Raw genomic sequence first — 16094 nt, forward strand, 5'->3', positions numbered from 1 at the left:
CATATAAAGTTCTCCTTCAGGTCCAGATTCTTATCTGTTCAGCCCTGCTTATGGTGGGCCTTTGATGATAATCTTAACAGGAACAACGATACAAACACCATCCTTGACTTTTCTCCTCACATTACACCTGCCTCTACCCTCTTAATGCTTCCTCTTATGCTTATAGGAAGGAGTTGGATGGAAATGACTTTCTGAAAAGATAGTGAGGTTTAAAATAGTAATGGTGCTGCACCTTGGAATAGGAGCGCAGGATTCCCACACAGCTCTGCAGGGTTAGCTGTGTGACATACGACACCCTGGATCCCATTTCTCTGTCTGTCAATGATGAAGCAGGTTTTGATCTCTGCAGCCCCTTCAGCTTTACAGTTTCTCTGTTTTGAACTCAGGATCTCATGCTTACTAGACAAACACTCTACCACTTGAGCCATAGCTCCAGCCTTTTTTGTTTTAGATATGTGGGGGACAGGGTCTCATTCTTTTACCAAGGCAAATCTCAGAGTGTGTTCTTCCTGCCTGTATCCTCCCTGTAGGTGAGATTATAGGGGTGAGCCACCAGACAAGGCTTATTTGTTGTGATAAGGTCTCACTCATGTTTTGTCTGGGCTGCCTACAGCTGTGATCCTCCAAATTTCTGCCTCCTCAGTCTGAGACTATAGTTTTAAAATGCAGCTTCAGTCAGGCGCTGGTGGCTCACACCTGCAATCCTAGCTACTTAGGAGGCTGAGATCTGACGATCACGGTTCAAAGCCAGCTTGGGCAGGAAAGTCTGTGAGACTCTTTTTTTTTTTTTTTTGGGGGGGAGGGGGGTCTGTTCGTGGGGCCTGAACTCTGGGGCTGGGCGCTGTCCCTCAAGGCTAGCACTCTACCACTTGAGCCACAGTGCCACTTCCAGCTTTTTTCTTTCTGCATATGTGGTACCGAGGAATCAAACCCAGGGCCTCATGCATGGAAGGCAAGCGCTCTACCACTGAGCCATCTTCCCAGTCCAGTCCATGAGACTCTTATATCCAATAAACCACTAGAAAACTGGAAGTGGTGCTGTGGCTCAAATGGTAGAGTGCTTGCCTTGAGCTGAAGAGCGCAGAGACAGCGCCCAAGTCCAGAGTTCAAGCCCCACGATCAACAAAAAAAAAAAAAAATGCAGCTTCTTATAGACACTTATAGACACTTTGACTGCATTTACAAGTTGTTCTGAAGATGGAATAGACCCAACTGCACAGCTGCTCTCTGGGTCTCACCCGCCATACACTAAGTGAACTCTAGAATAAGTACATGTAGACTTTCCCATATTGACCGTGTTTTCTGTTTGGACCCAGCTAGAGTTAAACTTCCTCAAAAAATTCACTCAAGCATTTATTTCAAGTTGGTCGGGTTTTCTGTTGTCCCAGGGGCTTGCAGAGGAGGAAGTCGATGCCTGATGCCTGTATTGAGGCCCTGTATATCTCAAATATCTCTAGATTAAGTGCCACATGAACTTCAGGCTCTGTGTTAAGCAAGAGGAATGCAATGCTTAACTTCTGGTAGCTCCAGGCAGAGCAGATGACTCTCTGACAACCATCCTTGGATACTCCACTTGGAGAAATGGTGCCCATGGACTGGCAATATGAAGCTGTTGATGCAGTTCAACGCATAGCACAGAGACAGTTTGGTCTTTCAAATTTAGATATCTATGTCATATGTCTCAATAGGAACACTATTGGTATTGAGGCTGAACGCCATAGCAAATTTCAAATTTTTGGCCCCACCTACCAAATCCTACAGGCCCCACCTCCTATCAATCCCACCCACTGAAAATGCTTCCTAACTAGGTAAGGAAATAATATATAAACCTATATCTTTCAAATGGGTCAAGAAAAAAATATATGAGCATTTCCAGATTATTCTAAACACATAACTTCAGGTTCTGACAAATATCCCATTGTTTCTCACCTCTTAAAGTCCCTTAAAAATGGGAAATACAACTGCTCCTTCTACCCTCATTTTCTTTTCCTCATTTTCCTACCCTCATTTGTTTTTTCCGCTATCTTCTGGGAGAGTTATTGTTACCCCGCAAGTGGTGAACAGAAACATTTGGCTTAGAAAGCGGTAGATCTGCAGCTGACTTGGGCTGCATATCATTTCTCCTTGCTTAGGCTTCCAAATCACATTTCAAACTCATTTGCCTTCCTACACCTGGACTGCTGTCTTCACCTGCATTTGCACCTTTCTCCCTGTAAATGAGTGCTCTGTAAATGAGGAAAGATCACTTAGACTAATTCTCAGTGTACTTAAGAGCTTTTATTTGCTGAGTGACTCTTCTTATTACTAAATGGAATCATCAGAATTGAGAGTCATGCTTTCCATTAGAATTCTTTTGAAGGAGTCTCAAGTTTGGTGAATGATTTATTTTTGTAGAGGTATCTAGGATGAAGTTGGGCTGTTAACTGGATAGAGTTACTGAGCATTACTTGGGTTACTTTATCAAAAAGCTATGTTGTATATTGTAGAAAGGAGAAGCCTGTAATTTATGCAGTTTTTTTCTTTGTTTGCTTCTTAAGTAAAACCAATCTAGTTTCTTTTTCTGTAGTAAAAGAGGAAGGAACAAACAACGAATTAATCAGACAGGAAGTGAATACCACAGAAGGACGTCAGCCTCTGACTTGGTGTGTTCACTGTGTCACACTGAATTGGAGGCCAGAGCTACTCCAAAATGGCCGCCCAGAAACAACCCCGCTCTTGCTTGCATTAGAAAATGATGCTTTTGCAGGGACAGTTGTGTCTCTTAGCTCATGTCTCACTTGCTCTCTGTCTGCCTGGGTCTCTGAACATGCCTTCCTACAGTACCTTTTAACGGTAAGGAAAACTGTATTCAAGCTAAATTTATTTTATCAGTGGAAGGGAAGAACTAAATGGCTTTTAATGGGCTCTAGTACACTAAGATAAAGTTGTTTAATTTTTCAGTAAACCATATGATTTATTACTGCTGCCCACTGTGGTGATTGTGGATAATTCATAACTGTTTTGACCAAGATGTAAGTGGAATTTTCAGTACAACTTTTCATGACCATTGGACAAATACGGAGCCACTGAAGTTCCTTTCCCATTTAAAATGGGACTCCGATAAGTAAATGTGTCCCTTTGGAATAAGAGGTTGGCCATAGATTGAATTGTTTTAGGCACAATAAGGTAGCAAGTACAGCTTGGAAAGAAGCCACTGCTGTGGCTACTGCTGTAGTGTACATGTGGAGTTCAACTCCTGAACTAAACCCTTTCTTTCTTTTTTTAAATTTTTCTCTCTCTCTCTTTTTGTTTTTTTTATGCCAGCACCAGGGATTAAACTCTTTCTCAGCTTTGCTTGCTTATGGCTAGTGCTCTATACTAGCAATTTTTCTGGTTAATCAGAGGAGATACAGTTTCTTAGACTTATCTGAGCAGGCTAGCTTTGAACTATGATCCTCAGAGCTCGCCCTCTGAATAGCAAAATTATAGGCATGAGATTGGCACATAGCACCCCACAAAACCTTTTTTTTTTTTTTTGTCAGCTTGTGGAGCTTGAACTCTGGGCCTGGGCAATGTCCCTTTACTCTTCAGCTAAAGGCGAGCGATCTACCACTTGAGCCAGAGCGCCACTTCCGGTTTTCTGGTGGTTTATTGGAGATAAGAGTCTCACAGACTTTCCTGCCCAGGCTGGCTTTGAACCATGATCCTAAGATCTCAGCCTTCTGAGTAGCTAGAATTACGGGTGTGAGCCACTGACACGCAGCTCTATAAAACCATTTCTAAGCAGTGTCTTACGCAGTAGTCAGCTTGACTTTTAGAATAATTCTGTGTACTTGAAAACAATGCAGAGCAGCACAGCTACTATTGCAAATCAATTTGGATAGCATTTTTATATTTACATTTAATATGATTACTATTTTGACATAAAATATACTTTAAAATTTGAAGCCATGAACTTAGAAATCCACCAGAGTAGATGAAGGAAAGTTTCTATATTCAAATTCTCTAGGATATATGAAAAAGCGACTTGACTTCTATTCCTTTTTCTCCTGGGAGAAACATGGAAGCTTTAAAAAAATATATAAAAAAGAAGGACATATATACCTTAGTCAATAAGTACAAGTTCTATTCAATAATTTAATGGCATAACCGCTGAGTACAATATAAAGATGTCAATGAAGAACGGGTTATAGAAAGATTCCAATTAAGAAAAGTAGGGAAGCTTGGTAGAAAGATTGATGGAAGGCGGGGGAAAGAGTGACAGGGGAATAAGAAAGGAAGAGGAAGGATACAGGGTTTGTTAATGTAGAAACATGCTCATCATTTACTTAGAGAATTATGTATTCTCATAAAATCTTACTGCATCCGAACTGGAATGTGATCTAGTCAAACTCCTCTTTCTGCAAGTCTTAAGAGATTCAGTGATTTACCTAAAACTAAAGTCAGCTTTTCTTAGATTCTTTAGACAAGCTTGTCCTTGGGTTACCTATTCATGACTCTTCAGATACTTTTTTATTTTTTTATTTCTTTTGTCCATCGTGGGGCTTGAACTCTGGGCTTGGGCTCTGTCCTTGTGCTCTTCAGCTCAAGGCGAGCACTCTACCGCTTGAGCTACAGCGCCACTTCCAGTTTTCAAGTGGTTTATTGGAGATAAGAGTTTCATGGACTTTCCTGCCCGGGCTGGCTTTGAACCGCGATCCTCAGATCTCAGCCTCCTGAGTAGCTAGGATTACAGGCGTGAGCCACCAGCACCCAGCTTCTTCAGATACTTTAATATCTAAATGTTGAAGGTGATGTGTGTTCTGGATTAACTGCATGAAAATTATTCCTGGGTTCCAGCAACAAATTCACTCTGATTGTTGAGAAATCAAATTTTACATCTGACTTATAGGTTAGAAGTTCCCCCAACCTATGCTACAAACGTCAGAGGATATGAGCTACTGGGACTTTGAAATCGGCTTCACATTTTGTGACAACTCATTCACTTGGGTAGTATCTGGCCATTTCATTGTGAGATATTTCTGATTTACAGTTTGACCCCTCTCCCAAATTGTTATATGTGTGCCTCTTGTTGGAAAGAGGATTTTATTTTCCCTTGGATTTTCATATATACCTGTCTGTATTCTGTAACTTTCAGTTCTGAAAATTAAAACAAAAAATACATCAGAATAAGAAATGTCATAATCAAAATGAACTGTACAACTTGGGAGAGGGATTGGGAGGTGGAAAGAGGGAGAAAAATGAGGGAAGGGGTAACAAGTTAGACAAGAAATGTAATTACTATCTTACTTACATAACTGTAAACCCTCTGTACATCAGCTTGACAATAAAATTTTTTTAAAAAAGAAAAGAAATGGCCGGGCTCTGGTGGCTCATGCCTGTAATCCTAGCTACTCAGGAGACTGAGATCTGAGGATCGCGGTTCAAAGCCAGCCCGGACAGGAGAGACCATGAGACTCCTATCTCCAATAAACCACCAGAAAACCGGAAGTGGCGCTGTAGCTCAAGTGGTAGAGCACTGGCCTTGAGCTGAAGAGCTGAGAGCAGCACCCAGGCCCAGACTTCAGGCCCCACCAACAACAAAAAAAAAAAAAAAAAAAAGAAAGAAAGAAAGAAAAGAAAAGAAATATCACAATCAGTGTGCTTTAGCCAGAAGGCTCATACCTGTAATTCTAGCTATGCAGGAAGCTAACATCTTGGGATCAAGATTTAAAGCTAGCCCTCACAGGAAAGTCTGAGACCCTTTTATCTCCAATTAATCAACAAAGAGCTGGAAGTAGATTTGTGGCTCAAATAGTAGAGCACTAGCCTTGAGCAAAAAGCTAAAGGATGGTAGTAAAGTGGCTCATGCCTGTAATTCTACCTACTCAGGAGGCTGAGAACTGAGGATCATGGTTCAACCGGTTCCAAGCTAGCCCAGGCAGAAAAGTCCCAGGGAGACTCTTATCTCAAAAACTGGAAGTAGAGCTGTGGCTCATGTGGTAGAGTGCAAGCCTTGGGCACAAAGAGGCTCAGGGACAATGCCAAGGACCTGAGTTCAAGCCCCACAACTGACAAAAAAAAAAAAAAAAGCAAAGGGACAATGACCAGACTGACTTCAAGCCACAGTACTGGCATAAAAAATAAATAAATGATGTAAAGATAAGTAAACTAAGATGTGTTTCAGCACTCAGGAGATTCAGAGGTTGGCATGGGTATGCACACCTGGGCTGAGGTCAGCTCCTAGTTCTTTTCTCATGCTCACATAAGGGGAAAGATGGTAACATTTGCTGACCACTTAGAATGGCTTAGGCTGTTTACATTTGCCTATTTATTTTTAATAAATGCCTAATCCTTATTAAACACTGCTTCTAAACTTCCTTTCATCACTACTAAAAGTCTTGGATGCCTATGGTTTTCTGTTAATCTTTAAATTAATGCATATAATATTAGATTAAAAAATAATCTTGCTTCATAGAAACCTTATTTCCCTGGCAGTTATACTTGGAGTAAAATTATGCCCAAGCTCTTGGTCAATTTTAATGACATTATAAATGCCTCAAACATTTTCTTTGAAAAAGGCCTTTCACCCCCACCCAGCCACCAAAATAAATCACCTCTTAAAAGAGCTTAAAAAGAAGCATGTCTGAAGAAGTCAAGGACCCTCAAAGTTTAACACAGACACAGAAACAAACCTACACTATTGAGAAGACAATCTAAGCCATCAACAAAGCTGTTATTTTAAATGATTAATCAAGAAAAGAACAAATTCATTCTGAGAACTAGATTCCATGCACAGCAAGTGCAGACTCTATTGGCTGCAAATAGATGATAATGATGATCATAAACTGGATGGGACTGGTGATTTGCTTACAATTGCAAGTTTGCTTCTCTTCTCTATATTCTGCTTCCTCTTGGGTCCAGCTGCCTCTGTTTTTTTGTTGTTGTTGTTGTTGTTGTTGTTTGTTTGGATTGCTTCAGGGACCATCAGCCTGTGAGGAGGGAGAATGACAGCAATAGACCTTTCTGCAAAGATACTATAAGTTTCTAACATAGCCAACCAATTCACTTGGGAGATGGAGGAGGCAGTAATGTGGCATAGAGACTAGTGTCATAAAATAGAAAGTTCAGGCAACTGCAGCTGTGAAAAAATTGTGTCAAAGAAACAGGATGACTGTGGTTTACTGTGAGCACCAATTTTCCTGTTGAGCATTTTTACAGGAAGTTGAAAAAACAAAGCCAAATTTATCTTAATTCGTTTTTATAGTTTTCAGATTCTGAAAGGTATCAACTACATTTGCATTCGGAGTTTCTGAAGAATGAAATAAAGAATAATTTTAAGTCAGAATCCCCAAAATGTACTTTCTTAAATGAAATAGTTTATCAGAAATTTGAGTTTGCTAAATGATTTTATTTTTTCCATTGTGCCTTGGAGGGGATTCATAGCCTTTGTAATGAATGCCTTTGCAATGATTTTTTTTTTTATTTTTCTATTTTTTTGTTGGTAATGAGCTTGAACTCGAGGCCTGTACACTGTCCCTGAACTTTTCTGCCCAAGGCTAACACTCTACCACTTTGGCCACAGAGCCACTTCCAGTTTTCTGGTGGTTAATTAGAGATAAGGGTCTCATGTTCTTTCTTCCCAGGCTGGCCTTGAACCGCCATCTTCAGATCTCAGCCTCCTGAGTAGGTATCAATAGGTGTGAGTCACTAATGCTCAGCTTGCAATTTTTTTATGATTGTAATAACTATAAATTTAATGCCCTTTTCTCATCCATATACAGTCAAGTTACATATATTATACATTTCCATTTATTTATTTACTTATTTATGCCAGTCCTGAGGTTTGAACTCAGGGCCTGGGCACTGTCTCTAAGTTTCTTTTGCCCACTTCTGGCTTTTCTCTGTTTATGTGGTACTGAGGAATCAAACCCAGGGCTTCATGCATGCTAGGCAAGCACTCTACCACTAAGCCACATTCTTACCCCAAATTTCTTTTATTAATACCTTTTGATAAAACTTGTGTATGAGAGAGAGATAGTGCCTGAGGGAGGAAGTGCCTGTACATGCTTACATATATTTATAAGTTATAAGTTATAAAGATATATACAGGCTCACGCCTGTAATCCCAGCTACTCAAGAGGCTGAGATCTGAGGATCGTGGTTCAAAGCCAGCCCAGGCAGGAAAAGCTATGAAACTCTTACCTCCAATAAACTACCAGAAAACCGGAAGTGGCGCTATGGCTCAAGTGGTAGAGCGCTAGCCTTGAGCTGAGAGCTGAGGGACAGTGCTCAGGCCCAGAGTTCAAGCCCCATGACAGACAAAAAAAAAGAGTTATCTCTAAACCTTTTTTCATCTAAAGTTTAATGATTATTGAGTGCTTCCTTCATGGATATACAAGTTTAGCATTTTATTTCATTTCTGTCATTGTTGTTTTGTCTGTTCTCTGTATTATTCCCTGTTAAAAGCAAAGGGGGGAAAAACACAAAATCTAAACTGAAGAGTCCAAAAGGAATTATGAAAATAAGTTAACAACATCACATATGCTGAAGTCTAAATTGAATGTAAATTAAAATAACATGAATAGAGAATGACAAAAGGCAAGAGAGCAGTTAGGCTTTGGGACCTGTGCAGTTGTATTGTTTCTATGATACACTTTCCTCTCCTGTCATCTGTTTCTGCTGGGGGCTGTTGGAAATTTCTCCCTTCCCAAGTCATTCTGCAGGGTAGGCCTTGTATGGTGAGCTCTAGAATGAATTGTAATTAGCTATAAAAGTTAAAGGGTGGAACTGGAAGCATGGCTTAAGTGGTAGAGCACCAGCTACAAGCAAAAAGCCAACTGGGAGTGGTAGGCTGAGTTCAAACCCCAGTACCAGCAAAAATTAAGAGGCAGTTATTTAAATAACTAACCAATTCTTAATTCAAAAAAGAATAATTATTTTACATCTAGGGATAATTCTGTGTTCTTAGCATATGGATGAAGCTGTAAATTTCTAGGACATCTTTGCCCTGTCATTAGGGAGACTGTGTCCCCTCTAGAAAGACAGTGGGCTAGCATTTTATTTACGAAACTAGAACATTTTAGAATTTCAGGATACTGACATTTATGTGTGTATATATGTACACATACACAAAAGAAGAAAGAATAGATGATGTTTTTAATCTCTATTCTCTGAACTCCTTCATGAAACATTTATTGGCAGATTTTTCACTCCCCTTCACCTAAAATTTGATTGTTTGTTTAGTTACTAAATAAAGTTTGATAATGCTGGGCACCAGTGGCTCATGTCTGTAATCCTAGCTACTCAGGAGGCTGAGATCTGTGGGTTATGGTTCAAAGCCAGCCAGGGCAGTAAAGTCCATAAGACTCTTATCTCCAGGAAACCACCAGAAAACCAAGTGGTGCTGTGGCTCAAGCGGTAGAATGCTCGCCTTGAGCTGAAGAGCTGAGGGACAGTGTCCAGGCCAAGTTCAAGCCCCAAGACCGATTAAAAAAAAAAGTTTGATTATCACTCACATACTTGCAAAGACAGGTTTAAAAAAGTGAGCCTGGGGCTGGGAAGGTGGCTCAGTGGTAGAACGCTTGCCTTGCATGCTATGAGGCCCTGGGTTTGATTCCCCAACACCACAAAAGCAAAAAGGAAAAAAAAAGCCGGAAGTGGCGCTGTGGCTCAAGTGGTAGAGCGCTAGCCCTGAGCTGAAGAGCTGAGGGACAGCGCCCAGGCCCAGAGTTCAGGCCCTGCGACTGGACCCAAAAAAAAAAAAAAACCTGGTGGCAGCCCAGCACAAATAAGTCCCCATAAAAAATTCATATTTTTTGATCCATGGAATGAATGAGTTGACAGAATTAGAGTTTAGGGTTTGTTTGGAGAGAGAAAAATTCCCTGAAGGCCCAGCATGGAAAAGTACAGACCATGCCTGGGACCTGTTCTGCCAGGAAAGAGCAAAGCACAGGTGGCATCTTTGAGCAGTGCGATGGGTATGGGAATAGTTCAGGAGGGTAGTAAGAGATGGGATAGGGTAAGAGGTAAGTGATTTCCCATTGCCCTCAGAGTGAGAATGCTCGCCTCAGGCTCTCTCCCCTTCTTGATCTAAGGCATCCAGGAGGGGATCCTGAAGTCTATAAAAACCTCTTGTTCTCTGAGCTTTGGTTTTGCCTGCAACTGCAACAAGTATAGCAATACTCTTACTTTTCCCTTCTATATCTGTTTACAGAAACTAAACCATCCATTATTTCAGTAGGAAGTTCTTATTTCAAGGTGTAAGTGTTCCACATTAACATTTAGTGGGGGGGCTAAATTAATATTTTTTTTAGAAAAACTCTGTTGCTTGAAATTTGGGACACATGTTGCCTACAAATTATATCCCCAGGCTTTCTGCTGGTTTAAGGCTCAAACTCTCTGACACACTTCTCCAAATTTACTGCCTTTGGTTTAAAATAAAATCATCTAGAGATCTTGTCAAAATTCTAATAGTGATTCAGTGGGGACTGGGAAGTGGGTAGAATAGCAGAGCAGAAAGGCATTTTGTCATGGGAATGAGGGGAAGGAAGAGCCACTTGAAGTGTATTTCTTTTCCATTAGATGTGGCCAAGATATATTTCTAGTAGTTTTATGAAACTTTCCTACTCAGGCAAGGTGCTGGTGGACTGCTGTGGGGTGGTGGAATTAAGCAACACCCCCACTGGGTGTGACTTCTGCTCTTCAGACACAGTAACCTGTCCCAGCACTCACCCTCTGTTTGTAGGGTCCTTTCAGAATAGCCTTGTCTGAGCCATAAGGGAAAGAAAAGTAACCCAATCCCTTTTAAAAGTTTGCATAAGTGGGGGCTGGGAAGGTGGCTCAGTGGTAGAGCGTTTGTCTTGCATGCATGAGGTCCTGGGTTTGATTCCTTAGCACCACATAAGCAAAAAGAAAAAAGCTAAATGTTTTTTTTTCTTTCATGCATTTGCTTCTAACGCATTTATAAGATTATTTCTTTGTTGCTTTGTATGTCCCTCCCCCACAGTATAACCCCTGCTTTCACTATATTTGATGTCGGTATAATTTGTGGAGGAGAAAGGGGAAAACAAGTCGCTTAAGGATACAGGTGGACCCGTTGTAACAATGAGAAGTACAAGTTGTCATGTCAAAAACGAACTTTACAACTTTGTGGGGGGGGAGGCTAGGAAGGGATGTGAAGGGTAAACAAAGGAGGAGGCTGCAATGCTTGATAAGAAATGTACTCATTATCTTGCCCATGTAATTGTAACCCCTCTGTACAGTATGTTCACAATAAAAAAAGAAAAAAAAAAGCCATAAGTGGCACTGTGGTTCAAGTGGTAGAGTGCTAGCCTTGAACTGAAGAGCTGAGGGATAGCGCCCAGGCCCAGAGTTCAGGCCCCACAACTGGACCTCCCCCCCCCCAAAAAAAAAGTTTGCCTAAGTGAAGCTGGCAGGAAAAATAAGAGTTAATGAGAAATCTAATACCTGTGTGTGTGTTGTCTTTACAGATTTATCAGCAAGACTGTTGAAAGCATAACTATCCAAGATGCCTGTCCCTCCCCCACCAGCGCCCCCACCGCCACCAACATTTGCACTGGTGAGTGCTCTTGCCATTTAAGTATTTTCAGGAAGGTTAACTAGTGCTACAGTTCACCTCTTTTATTCACTTAAAAACAACAACTTTTTTTTAGACAGGGTTTTCACTTTGTTGTCCAGGCTGTCATCTAACTCACTCTTGCCTGTACCTCCCAGTGCCGGGACTGTGCGGACATTGCCATCATGCCTGGGTTTCTCTACTCACTTTTCTATGCATAAAGTAGGCCAAGCTAAGGGGAAAGGCACAATCCAGCAGGCTTGCCAAACCCTGAGACCTCAAGAATCCAAACAACATGCAGAGTTTGTTTGGCCAAAGTCTTGTACAGTGCATAGTACAAGCTTGGAATGTGGGTTATTAGGTTTCCTGGGCCTCTGTCCCTCATGGGAAATGAGATGGTCCAAGACAGGAGTTTGCAGGAGCAGTCCTGTAGAGAGCACTGTGGAGTCACACTCCTAGAGTTTGAATCTGATGACTGGAGCAAATGATTTGATGCTTCCATGCCTTACTCTTCTTGTCTTGTAAAATGGAAGTATCTCACTGAGTTGGTGAGGACTACATAAGTAGTACACATAAAGCACTGAAAACAGTACCTGACCTAGAGTAACAGCTACAAAAATGTTACATGTTATTATCATGATTAATTTCAAGACACTTCCAAATTAACATATAGTAATTCTATGTAGCCTATTTCTGGGTTCCTCTTAGCTCCCCCTCTACCTCTGCCTCTGCTTCTGCCTCTGCCTCTGCCTCTGTTAATATAAATCTGGGGAGGTGTCAAGCCATATGTTGCTCCAGCTTTACCTCTTGTGACCCTCACTGGCTCATCTGAAATCATGCCCTTTTCAGAGACAGAGCCTGCCTGGAGGACTCTTGGTTCTCCTGGAAGGACCTGTGGCTTCCTGGAGCCAGGCAGTGTCAACCCAGTGTCCACATGTGACAGACACAGGCAGATGTCTGCTTCCAAGCCCATGTGCTAGACACTTAGTGTACCAGTCCTAAAATAACCCCAAAGGAAAAAAGATTTCAATTTTATGGTAAGATTCTTTCCAAGAATTTGGGGACTGTAAGAAAATACCAATGCTACGCACGTAGCATTGGGAGGTGGAAGAATCAAAAGTTCAAGTCAAGCCGTGACACAGAAAGACACTATCTCAAAAACAAGATAGAAACAAAAGTGCTGGGTCATGCCTAGCATTATAAGATCCTAGGTTCAAACCACAATCCCCAATAACTCAAAAATGAGAAAATACCCAAACTTCTTATAGCAGCATCACTGCAGTCTCTAAACTGTTAAGCATTAGAAATAACTTAGGCCAAAGGGATGCAAGGGAACTTTTTGGAATGAAAATGTTCTATATCTTATTATGATAGTTATGCTATGTCAAGACCCACAGAACTGAGCCAGGCATTGGTGGCTTACTCTTATAATCCTAGCTACTCAAGAAGCTGAGATCTGAGAATTGAGGCTTAAAGTCAGCCCCAGGCAGAAAACTCCATGAGACTCTTCTCTCCAGTTAACCAGCAAAAAGCCAGAAGTGGAGCTGTAGCTCAAGTGGTAGAGCACCGGCCAAGTGAGAACTCAAGTCCCCTAGTCCAAGCCCAGTGCCAGCCTACTCACAAAAAAAAAAAAGAATAAAAATAGAAATTAGGCAACTTGACAAATGACTATCTAATTGAGTAACAGAAAACTATCTGTTTATAGTCTTTGTGTTAGCATTTCAATGATGGTGGGGAAAAAAAAACTTGCAAAACTATAAACTGAGTGACTCAGGAGGCTGAGATCTGAGGATGGAGGTTTGAAGCCAGCCCAGGCAAGAAAGTCTTATCTCCAATAAGCTACTCAGAAAAAGTAAAGTGACACTGCCTCTCAAGTGGTAGAGTACTAGCCTTGAGCAAAAGAAGCTCAGGGACAGAACCCAGGCCCAGAGTTCAAACCCCAGGAATGACAAAATAAAACAAAATACAAACCCTGTAAATTGGAAGGCTGATTTCATTATAAGTAGATTATACCTTAGTAAATCTGACTTAGATAAAAATCTTTATCAATGTTATTCAGATGAAAATATTTTCAAAACTTCAGTGAGTTTTTAAGCCCACGTTTTCTTGTGTGTGTGTGTGTGTGTGTTTTTTTTGGGGGGGGTCCGGTCCTGGGGCCTGAACTCTGGGCCTGGGCACTGTCCCTCAGCTCTTCAGCTCAAGGCTAGCGCTCTACCACTTGAGCCACAGCGCCACTTCCAGCTTTTTTCTTTTTGCTTATGTGGTGCTGAGGAATCGAACCCAGGGCCTCAGGCATGCAAGGCAAGCCTTCCCAACCCCATAAGCCTACGTTTTCTTATCAGAGACATTTTTTCCTTTGCATCAGGTGGGTTCTAAGAAATGGGCATTGAGTCCTATTACTCAGGACGCCTCCTGGAGGATGAACCAACAAGCTCCGCAAAATCTTCTCTGACTTAAAAGTTCCCTTCTTGTAGGAACTGTCTACTTAACCTGCCGGTTACACCCAGCCTATGTTCTGAGTTTATCAGGGACTGACTCCTTCCTGCATTAAAAATGAATGCACTCTACTGCTGCATCCAAACATCTGAATCTTAAAGAGTGGCATGGAGTATAACCTAATAGAGAATTAACACTCCCTATCCAAGAACCTTAATGACAACCTTCCAGTAGTCTTCTTGTTCAGCAGAATGCTATAATCCATGGTGTTAATCCAAGAGCAGCTTATGAGTTTGTGTGGTTTCCTTTCAGGCCAATACAGAGAAGCCTACCTTGAATAAGTCAGAGCAGGCTGGGAGAAATGCTCTTCTCTCTGACATCAGCAAAGGAAAGAAACTAAAGAAGACAGTCACCAATGACAGAAGTGCCCCAATATTGGACAGTAAGTGAAAAGAAAAGCTTTCTTCCATGAAGATAGTTTATTACCTAACTTCCCACAAAGCAATTTTTTTGTTAACAACAGCTGCAGAGCTGTCAAAATAAGGGACTAGATCGTGCATTGTGGCCCACAGCTTTGGCTTGGATTCCCCTCTAATGCTTCAGGAAGCCAGTATAATAATTCTTTGTCCAAGGCATACACAGCAGTGATTCTCTAAATTATTTACCAAACTTTTGGTGTTTAACCCATTGCTCCTGGCACCACAGGTCAAGAGGCGCCATGAAACATGTAAAGTGTCCTACCTTGCAACCAAAGGATGGAGGACAAGGTCCTGACACATCCATCATGATAGCTTTTCTACTGTTCTACTAACGAATTTGTTGTGAGCTTCAAATGTGAAATGTTTGCACAAGTGTTTGTTGTCTAGGCTATAAGAAAGGATCACTAGGAGCTTGGAGAGAGACAAAATGAGATTGTGATTTTGTTTATCTACCCATCTGACTCAGAGATGCTTTCTGCAGCAAGTCAAGGGATGTATAGACAAGCAAGCACTCACAATACAAGGCTACTTATTAGCATTTACAACAGAATAAATAAATGATCCACAGCCATACCAGTGATCTGCCTGCCTCAGCCTATTGAGTACTGGATTACAGGCATGCATCATTATTCCCAGCTTATTTTAAAATCTTAAAGGAATAATTTTCTTAGACAACATGAATTTATCAAACTTCGCTTGGGAAGCCTCAGTGAACAATGACAAAGATTATAATTTTATAAGATTATTTTCTCTCTAAAATGCTATGAAGCCAGAGGATAAATGATAAATTCTTTCTTTTTCAGAAACAGTTGAAATGATGTATAAATCATTTCTAAGTAGAAATGACCAAATATCTGATAAGTATAATGAAAGTATCGTGATCCTAATATAAAAATTTGACTACCTGGAAAGTTGAGATCAGAAGGATCAAAGTACCATGCCAGCCTGAGCAAAAAGTTTACAAGACTCTATCTCAACAGAAAACAAACAAACAAAAAAAAAAAAAACTGTGCTTGATAAGTATTTGCCTGTCATTCCAGACACTAGAAAGCATAAATAGGAAAATAGAGGTCTAGGCCCAAGCAAAAAGCAAGACACTATCTCAAAAAGAACTAGAGGCATAGCTGAAGTGGTAGAACCTGCCTAACAAGAGCAATGCCCCTGAGTCCCAAGCCTTGTACTGCCTTGGGTTTTTTGGGGTTTTGTTTTTTGTTTTTGAAAGGCACATGCTAGGCAAGCACTTGACCACCATAGAGTCCACTTAGCTCTTGAAGACATTTTTAGTTGTTACAACTAAAGGGTAAGGGAAGCTAGTGGGTAGAGGCCAGAGTGCTGTAAACATTCTATAAAGATTAACAGCTAACAACAACAAAGATTTATCCAGAAGATTGTCAGTCAGTAGCTCCCAAACTAAGAAACCCTATCATAGATCATTTATAATCAGAAATGAAAGAATGCCAATTTTTAATCTAATTTTAAATAATGTTAAAGGAATAATTCACCAAGACCAAAGATTATTCCATTTTTTTACAAATTCTTTATTGTGGTTAAGTGATTATATAATTTCACAAATTTCACAGTATTGTGGAATAGTGATGCTTAGTTAAAGTCACAAACAGATTCTAACTTTCATAAGTTTCTCC

The 16094-nt window shown here is 40.8% G+C and overlaps 1 protein-coding gene across 4 annotated transcripts in view; it reads left to right on the forward strand.

Annotated features, from left to right (window-relative positions):
- Wipf1 (WAS/WASL interacting protein family member 1) overlaps positions 1 to 16094 on the forward strand; it is a 114541-nt gene that overhangs the window by 80853 nt on the left and 17594 nt on the right. For 3 of the 4 annotated variants that reach the window (XM_070020649.1, XM_070020658.1, XM_070020629.1), the window contains exons 2-3: positions 11451 to 11539; positions 14285 to 14414. In XM_070020649.1, the coding sequence (XP_069876750.1) occupies positions 11489 to 11539; positions 14285 to 14414 (181 nt within the window). In that variant the 5' untranslated portion in view covers positions 11451 to 11488. Of the gene's footprint in view, positions 1 to 2619; positions 2833 to 11450; positions 11540 to 14284; positions 14415 to 16094 lie in introns of those variants that run through there. The other variant, XM_070020639.1, reaches the window with a different exon arrangement.

Source organism: Dipodomys merriami, unplaced genomic scaffold (genome assembly GCF_024711535.1).
Source record: "Dipodomys merriami isolate MVZ:Mamm:240054 unplaced genomic scaffold, mDipMer1.0.p SCAF_1, whole genome shotgun sequence".
In the NCBI taxonomy this organism is placed as follows: Eukaryota; Metazoa; Chordata; class Mammalia; order Rodentia; family Heteromyidae; genus Dipodomys; species Dipodomys merriami.